Raw genomic sequence first — 9,784 nt, 5'->3', positions numbered from 1 at the left:
TGTGTGTGTGTGTGTGTGTGTGTGTGTGTGTGTGTGTGTGTGTGTGTGTGTGTGTGTAAATAACAAACGTAAGGTTGCTATTTTTAGCTGTGCTCTTCTGGGAGTGTAATGCAACATTTGTCGAAAGCAAACATGTAAAAATGGCATATTTGTTTTCCTGACACAGAAGAATTTACCTAATTGGACAATTTAAAGACTGTGCATGATGTAATTGGGCTAGAGATCAAGAGAACTTACACCTGAAAAGAGTGTGAATGAGAGCAGCGCGTAGTGCGAGTGTTAGGCAGACGGCAGGACACCTGGGATTTTACATTGCACATGACTGAACTGTCTAGTCTTCAGGGTCCAAATCATGAAGGCAGACACACAACGGATGTGTCCAGGCGATAAAAGCTGTCTGCACCCAGAGGGACCTCAGTAAACTCCCATGGGTCAAACTTCTTAACCCTCAGGCTCGACATCCAGCTCAGTGGCCAGGTTATCTGCTGCCAAACATTTTACAGCTCTACTAATTGTGATCCATTTTATCCCACTCTGACATTTCTACACTTGCAAGGTTTAAAATATCAACTTATCATGTGTCTACCTCATCATATTGTTGTAAGCTCAAGTTCTAGCATATAATTAAGAATTATTATGCAATACCGGGCACTGTACCAGGAGAAAATCCTCTACCTACTTGTATGCTGCAGCAAGAGAAGAGAATATGAACCTGCAGCACCCTCACAACATGATTAATAACCCTGGAAATTTTACAGAATGGGGCCAAATAAATAGAGCCCGTCTTTATTAATCTCTTTATATAGCATCTGGAATTGCATGTCCATGGAATCAGTGGCACACATACCCTTAGGAGTTTAAATAAACAAGTACTACCCCATCCAGTCCCCTGGCAGAAGCAGAATGCTAAAAGGACAATGGCCTCAAAAGAAACAATGGAAGAATTATAATAATAGACTGTTTATACGACTTTGTAGGATTCCTTAGTACTTAATGGCCTCTCTTATGAGCTGTGATCAAAAACCTGATTAAACTTTGGCCAATCTCTTATCTAAAGCATCTTCTTGTGCTACTTATATTTTTAGATCTCTTCCTGGAAGTTCTTTTCGGATCACTTAGACAGGTTTCTATGATTTGACAACAGACCTCAAAATTGTATAGAGCAAACTTAAACTTGTCTTTCATGTCAATGTCTTTCATGACGCTGGTAGTGTGTACCAGCGTCCCATTTCCGGAGTCTCGTGGCTACACTGGCGAAATGTTAGTTCACAACCAGGATCAGTCACTAGATGTGGCTGCACCTTCATCAAGCCAGAAAAATTGCAGTTTTGACACACTTGTGCCGATTGTAGAAGCACCAGTTAATATGGCAACATAATGACACTTTCACTGAGAGAGCTTAAAAAACCCAGCCAACCTCAAAATTGGCTTGAGGGTCTTACGATCCGCAAAATTTAAATCAGGTGAGGCTTTTGATTTTAATGGACCTGTTCTCATAACTTTTTGAACACTGCTCATTCAACAGGCATCCTCATTATATTAAAAAGAACAATTAGGAGCAGTGACTCATACAAGAGTTAATTTGTTCATTAAGTAATAATAAACATCTGGCAGGGTAAGGCCTCCACTGTGAACCTTCTTTATAATTTGCAAGAGAAAAGCAGGGGAAATGCTAGTTGACAGAAGTGGCTGTGCTGTGAGGCCAGCTCCTCACTTACCCAGCCAACATCAAAAGACATGAGGGCCCTTGAGTGAGGACCAATTGGATTTTGAGTCGTGAGGTTTAGAGAAAGGAAGATGGATACTACTACTACAGCTTGTACTAGGAAGTACAACAGAAACAATATTGCTACAATACTGAAAGTCTTAGTTTTTTATTTATTCAGCATAGATTTGGGAGTCTACAAACTTAAAAGAAGATGGACTCTAGCAAGACTGACTGCACTGATTAAGACACATGTGGACATAGAAACTAGTGATAACTTGAAATTTTACAGAAGGTCAGTGTAGTTTTTTTGTGTGTGTGTGTTTTTAATAAAAAACATTTATAATGCTGTGAAATGATGTCCTGAAAAAACATTGTCATTCAGATAAATATATGCAAAGAACCAAGTCGTTGTAGGCTTAAATACACATTTCACTGTCATTTTCTGGACAGAAAAGTGGTTATACATGTATCATTTAAAAGCTTTAATAATGAATATCTAATTTCAAATACACAAACAAATAAACAGACAGATTTTCAGGCATATTCTCCTCTTCTGATTTTTTTCTGCAGGGATTGGATTAAGACACAAGGCTACCAACCATCCACCTAAATGACTCACTGACATGCAACTGAGCTAGTGATCAAGCTGTGAAGGGGCCTTGATCCCACACTGGGACTCCAGGTCTGCCCTTCTACTCTAACCCTGCAGCTGGAGGTGCCGTCAGGAACATGAGCGTGGGAAGAATCAACCGCTACAGCATTGTGTCATCTGAAGAAGAGGGTCTGCGCCTCACTACCATGCATGGTATGAATGGATTTGGCAATGGCAAGATCCACACACGCCGCAAGTGCCGCAACCGCTTTGTGAAAAAGAATGGCCAGTGTAATGTGCAGTTTGCCAATATGGACGACAAGTCGCAGCGCTACATGGCCGACATCTTCACAACGTGTGTTGATATCCGCTGGCGATGGATGCTCGTAGTCTTTACTCTTGTGTTTGTTGTGTCTTGGCTGGCCTTTGGCTTAGCTTTTTGGGTTATAGCTTTGCTGCATGGAGATCTGGACAACCCAGCTGGAGATGACAACTTCACTCCATGCGTTCTACAGGTCAATGGATTTGTGGCTGCCTTTCTATTCTCCATTGAAACACAGTCTACCATAGGTTATGGCTACCGCTGTGTGACTGAAGAGTGCCCAGTAGCTGTCTTTATGGTGGTCTTTCAGTCTATAGTTGGCTGCATCATTGACTGCTTCATGATTGGCGCCATCATGGCCAAGATGGCAAGGCCTAAGAAGCGAGCACAAACGCTCTTGTTTAGCCACAATGCCGTCATTGCCATGCGGGATGGAAAGCTGTGTCTAATGTGGAGGGTAGGGAATCTGCGCAAGAGCCACATTGTTGAGGCCCACGTCAGAGCACAGCTCATCAAACCTCGGATAACTGACGAGGGGGAATACATCCCTCTAGACCAGATAGACATTAATGTGGGCTTTGACAAAGGCCTGGATAGGATTTTCTTGGTTTCACCTATCACTATTCTACATGAGATAGATGAGGAGAGCCCTCTTTTTGGGATCAGCAAACAGGACTTGGAGACCGCAGACTTTGAGATTGTTGTCATCTTGGAGGGAATGGTTGAAGCAACCGCCATGACCACCCAGGCTCGCAGCTCCTACTTGGCCTCAGAGATCCTTTGGGGACACCGGTTTGAGCCTGTGTTGTTTGAGGAGAAGAACCTGTACAAGGTGGATTACTCTCACTTTCACAAAACTTATGAGGTGCCGTCCACCCCCCGCTGCAGTGCCAAGGACATGGTGGAAAACAAGTACCTAGTCCCCAGCTCGAATTCTTTCTGCTATGAAAATGAGCTGGCCTTCCTTAATCGCGATGATGAGGAAGAGGATGTAGGTGGTGGAAGCAGAGCACTGGCGAACCTCAGTCCAGATCGAAATAGCCGACCTGAATTTGAACGCATACAGACCACCAGGGTCCTGGATCAAAGGTCATATCGTAGAGAATCGGAAATATGACCTCTACACTTTGACCTGAGGGTCAAATTTCAATAACTTTATTAAGGGTAAAAATGCAGAACAATGCAAAGTGCCATAGGAAAAGCTGACTACTGTGAAAGAGTGTAAAGGTGACAGGACAACAGTAAAAGGGACTTAATTGGAAGAAATGGGTAAAAGTGGGTGTATGCAGCTTGGCAAATTGTGGTAAAGAATGTCTACAAACAAGGAAAAAGCTAGAGGGATACCTTCTTCCTTTATGGAAACTTGAATCTTTTTTCACACGGTCATTTTGAGTTTAGAGTGTTAACTGATAGAGCATCAAAAAACCTTTATGACAAAACCTTATAATCGAACCTTAGGTGTAAATACATTTATTAGATAAGTTATGTTTTGTGTGCAGTATCAGTTTCCAAAAACACTTAAAATTAAGAGTTGCTATTTCAAATTGTTCTTGAGATCAAAGATAATGTTGGAAGGCTTCTCTTAAGCTCTCTTCGAATTGCTGCGATTTGCTGGAATTGCATTCAGTGACACATTGAAAATTTGTGCACCGCAGCATTCAGATGCAATGAGCCACGATCAAACATCTGACCATGAGCCGCTAAGAACAACACAAGTCTACAACTTCATTCGAAACTCAAGCTAGGGACCCAGACAAGAATATAAAGGAAGGTGTTAAACAGAAATGAAACTGAATTTACTCCCTATTTATAATGACCTAATTCCTCTTACAAGCTAACAAACCATGATTTGGCTGCCTACAGATATGATGACATTTGCAAATACGGTTCAACTAAGAAGTCAAGTAAAACAAAACTTAATCACTGATTTTAGACAATCGTGCTACAGGTGGCAATATCAAAGTTTGTACTGATCAAATTAATAAATAAACAACCCTTAAAAATGCACACTGAAGTGCTCTTTTACTTTTTCCACTTATGTGACAAGCAAAGATCAATTAAAACCTTTATGTTATCACTTTTCACTACTTTATCCTGAATTCTATCAAGACAAAACTGGTATAAACTGACAACACTTAATGTTTTTTTTAAAAATGGATCTATGCATATTAACCTATCAGGGGACAAGCATCCTATAGAGCTAAGTGTGTGAGATAAAATTATCTAAAGGGATTAATTCAACGAATGCCCAATGCTTAAAAAAACAAACTGAAATTAAAAGGTATGGTGTCAATTTCCTGCTACTAACTGCTACTGAAGTTTATTTCATCAGAGTTAAATTAAATTTACAGTAAACTGACTGTCAAAAATGGATAAAGGAAGACTGCTTGATAGATTTATTTTGTCTGAGAGTGGGTCTATGATTAGGTTAAATCACAAATCTAAGATTTAGTTGTTTGTATCCTAAATGAACGAGCACCATAAAGTCTCCAGCATGGTTGCTTCGCTCACTGCTGCAACCTCGTCTCACAGTCTCTTGTATTTAAACCTGCTAGTATGGCGCAGGAAGCTGCTGCATTATTCTCTTGAATGATATTTGCTGCCACTCATACTATATCACCACATAAGTGCTGATATAGGAGGAGAAGAAGTCAAAATCAGAAGCCAAGACTTTGTTGAGTGTTTTTCCACAGACTCTCAAACCTTTCCTCCCTCTGTATATCTGTATGTCTCTGAGCTTCTGTGGCGGAGTATCATTAAGATGGCAGTAAAAGCCGACACGCTCATACACTCGTGTCTTCACCCAAGCTGCGAGCAGCCACGGCGTCACACGTCAGGTTACAAAAATTGAGAGGTACACAACCAGCACAAGGTACATAACAGATGATGTGACATCTAAATCAGCGTGCGACACCAGCGACACAGCGAGCATAATGACCCCATTAGGCAGATGAGTGTGTGTACAACACTTTAATGCTTTTAGATTAAGTTTAAAATACTCAAAATGTATAAACCAACTTTATAACTGCTCTGACATTTCTATTCAGTTTACATCAACAGTGGTTATATTTGACTACTGTTGTTATAATGTTACTAAGAGAGCTTATTTCAAACTATACTTGGATTGTAGATTTACATGACAACATTTTATTGATGATACAACAAACTGATCCTTCATTTAGCTGAAAAGTCAGACGTGCAACAGTAACACACACAAAAAAAGACAGTGTTCCCTTTTTTAATACTTGACTTTTGCTTTTAAAACAGTACATACTGTAGACAGCTAAATGCAGTTTAGCAATATGCTAATAAATGAGTTAAGACACTGGAGGGAGTTCAGAATAGAAGCAATAAACACTGAAGCACACTTTTTTAAAAATGCGCTTGTTCATGTTCATTCACAGATAACAAGTAAAAGGTTTTGTGCAAGGATAATGACCATAGAGGTTTTTTTTGTTTGTTTTTGGAGTTTTTTTGTATTTTACTTATAATAAAACTTGTAATAAAAATAATTTCTCATGATTGATACCAAAGTAGTGGAGTGTAGCCTGGACTTAACTTGTTAAGTAATTGCTCCCACCTTAATCTTCCAAAACCAGTTCAGACAGAATGGGTAGATAGGCTCTAAGAAGGAGTTTGAGTCTCCAGTTTGCATATTTAAATCATTTCTAAAACTACATCAAAACATACAGTATATATCTGTCAAATAAAAATCTAAAACCAAATCAAGTAATCTTTTATTTGTAGTTTGCTATATAGAGAGTAGGTTAAAGTAACTATATAGAATTATTAAGCATGATAGCTTTTCTCTATGGCATGGACAATAAGATTTTAAAAAAAAGAGTCCTTATTCTATACCATGCCAATTTATCATCCAAACCTCAACATGCTCAGCATAAAGTTCAGCTTAATTATTACCTCAGTAAAATGTGTATTTCATGGTCCTATACAAAAAATTATGGCAAACAAAAGATTCTATATGTGCAAAGAAGGAGATTTAGGTCTCATTCACACAGGCCTAGAGACCAGTCGGTGGCCACTGAGCAGCCACTGGTATCTAGGAAGAAATTTGTATTTTCTAACTGGTTATTGGTAGGTGGTGAGGCTGTTGGCTGTCGTTGGGTGAAATTGGTCACAAAGACGTATACGGACGGGTAGAGCACCCTCTTTATGACCGATTTCACCTGGCAATAGCTAGGAACCTCCTGCAACCCCTCAACAACTGGTTAGGAAACACCAGTTTCTCTAGCAACCAGTGGTTGCCAAGGGTCACCAGCTACTGTCTGTGCCTGTTTGGCTGAGGCCTTAACCGATTTAAAGAAATAGGAAATAGAAAAAAGGAACCATAAAATGGTTATTATGCTGGTCACAATGACTAATGTTTTCAGTTAAGTTGTCATACGTGTGAGTCTAAGATACTTCTTGGCTATATGTTGCTTTTTTTGTAGGATGTAGTGAAACATAAATAGATTTTTTGGGGCTTATAAATGAAGCATCCTTTACCTACCCTGAACATTCATATGTTCATTACCTTCTGGGAAGGTTTTGCACACTGATGTGTGAAGCCTCTGCACCTACTCACGAAACTTTAGTGATAAAAAACAGGTGAAGTGTCTACAGCTTCCACGCTGCATTAAAGAGATTCATTAAATTCAATTTCTACTGAATATTTTTTTTCAAAGATTGTTTTTCATTTTCATGTTGCCCACCTGAGCCCTTAAAAAAGAAGCACACACTAAAGTTTTAGCTAAATAAAACATTTATAGTGTAAAAATGATTATAAAAATGATAATAAGGAGCAGCCAGGATGAACAACCTGCTTATTTTTATACAAAGTTGTTGGGTTGGGGTTTTTTTTCATAGAATACAACAATCAAAATTTATCTGTTTTTACCAGAGCACTAAGATAAAAATCACACTGAGAAGCTAAAATTTAATTCTTGTCTTAGTTTTCAAATTTTCACTTTCTGTTGTTTCCTTTCTGCACAGAAGTTAATGATTAAACAAGTATTTCTCTTAAAGGGATGATTGGAAAAACCTTTGACCTCTGTAGAAGTCTTCCTATGTCCAGCAAAATGTCTACTGGGCTTTTTATTTTAATTCAAAGTCATTAAAATATTCAATTAAAAACAATGTGAATTTTTTTTCATCTCTTTTGTTTCTTCATCTCTACCAAGTGTGGTCTGTGATGTATTGAAATGTACAGTCCAATTCAAACCTAGAGTTTCCTCAAGCATGCCCTCACGTGAGGTAATACATCACCACGAGGGGCGTGTGAAGAAGAGAGATCGAGCTTCGTGTCACCACAGTCAGATAACTTCCTGGGCTTGGGCCAATTATTCAAGAAGGCTCATCAATTAACCACTGTGACACACAAACAACTATTGGGGCCAGAGGCCTTTTGGCCCTGGGGAATTGAGCAGGAGGCCTGCAGCTGACTTTTTCATATCAATATGGCAACAACACATGACTTTGCTACAAGAGAGTAAAAAGAAACCTTACTGTTTTTCACAGAAGACAAATTGATATAACACAGTAGACAAAGTACACATGTTAATAAGAAGATGGATGATAGTTTCAGCATCTTAGTTTTGTGCATGCTGACTTGTTGTCATGACTTACAGTGTGGCCTGAATAGTACTATAAGTAATAACTCTCATTCTCTTTCTAAAATACGTTGAAGTTTTTCTTTTAAGTTTAAGGACTTCCACTGCTGATTAAAGCCCAAACAACACTGAATATGTTTATCGCTGCTATTTGAAAGGGAAAACTCTGAATTATCTAAAGCGATTTATTTTGTTGGGGTCCTTAAATTTTTTCCATCCATCTTCTTCGATATGCAATTCAAAGTTGGGGGCTGGAGCCATCGCAGCTGTCATTGGGTTAAAGGAAGGTACAGCCTTGACATACAAAATAACTAGGCTAAGTAACAAAGTCATTATAAGATAATATCAGCCAATGTTGTATTTTATTGTTTGTATAAAACATTTGAAATTGGGAATACAGGTTTCATAAACAATATTGTGCAACTGTTAACAGTTGCACTGCTGGTGGTTAGTGGGTTGACATAATTCTTCAGAGATATCACAAAGATCGCCTCCTAACAAGACACACAGAGTGTGCAAAGCAGAAGTTACAAATACAATAGTGGCATACTGACAACAGCAGCTATACTGAAAGGAAACATGTATTTATCTGTCATTTGGATGAGATCTGTGGCCATAAGTTGGGGTGACTAAGTCACACACATTGAGGTCCAGTTATAGGGTTAACGTTGCTGACCGCTGGTTGTGCTGAGATCAGGCATTGGGCCTCAGCACTAACTGACACCGGGATCACAGAGGCTGTACTGAAAGCTTTTGCCAACTTTGATTATATAACATGGACTAGGGAGTGTATGCTGTGCTTTGCATTGCTTAGTATCAGAAATACATAGAAAATGTGAAACTTTACTTAAAGTGATCAACTGTAACAGGGGTCATGGAAGCCAGTTAAACTTAACACTGAAAATGAGCTGTCTTTAGAGGACTGAGATGTCAAACTGGTGTACTTCCTCAGTAGGATTAGACATCAAGAGGTGCTGGATAATTAAGGGCATGTCAGGATAAAATGTAGCCTACTGGGACAGGGAGACTCTGACTTCAGTTTTAATTATCCTGAGCAACTGAAATCCCATTGAATTCTTGCTATGCTAAGTATTTTGTGGCCTCCGTTTATCCACCCTAACAAATTGCACAAATTTCTCAAGTAAATTTTGCTCTCACTTATTTATATGTGTTTATATATAAACACATATGACAATGTATCATGGGACCAAAATTCTTAGCTAAAAGTAATTTTCCAAATCAGTATATTAATTACAGGCAAGTCAGTCATGCTCGGTCAGTGCTGGGATGTGAGGTTTTATTTCTTCTAAGTTTGGTAAATTATGATGAAATAAAAATTGTATTGTACTTTTATAGCTTTAACTGTAGAATATGCCACTATTAACCTAAAATCGTGGTAAAATAAAAATGCACTATCTGTTAATTCTAAAATATTCACGTAGTAGGTGTTAGCGCAGCGGTTAGCACTGATGCCTCGCAGCAAGAATGTCCTGGGTTTGACTCGACCACCCGGACAGGGCTTTTCTGTGTGGAGTTTGCATGTTCTCCCAGTGGGT

The 9,784-nt window shown here is 39.0% G+C and overlaps 1 protein-coding gene across 1 annotated transcript in view; it reads left to right on the top strand.

Annotated features, from left to right (window-relative positions):
* Window positions 1–7,340, top strand: part of kcnj12a (potassium inwardly rectifying channel subfamily J member 12a) — a 10,055-nt gene extending 2,715 nt beyond the window's left edge. Inside the window, exon 2 of the mRNA XM_005939560.3 lies at window positions 2,279–7,340. Coding sequence (XP_005939622.1) covers window positions 2,438–3,739 — 1,302 coding nt within the window. The 5' untranslated portion in view covers window positions 2,279–2,437 and the 3' untranslated portion in view covers window positions 3,740–7,340. The remainder of the gene's footprint in view (window positions 1–2,278) is intronic.
* Window positions 7,341–9,784: the final 2,444 nt, after the last annotated feature.

This window comes from Haplochromis burtoni, unplaced genomic scaffold (genome assembly GCF_018398535.1).
Source record: "Haplochromis burtoni strain Fernald_Lab_line unplaced genomic scaffold, NCSU_Asbu1 Contig_268, whole genome shotgun sequence".
In the NCBI taxonomy this organism is placed as follows: Eukaryota; Metazoa; Chordata; class Actinopteri; order Cichliformes; family Cichlidae; genus Haplochromis; species Haplochromis burtoni.
The sequence above is the reverse complement of the archived record's forward strand: the minus strand, read 5'-3'. Positions and strand labels throughout refer to the sequence as shown.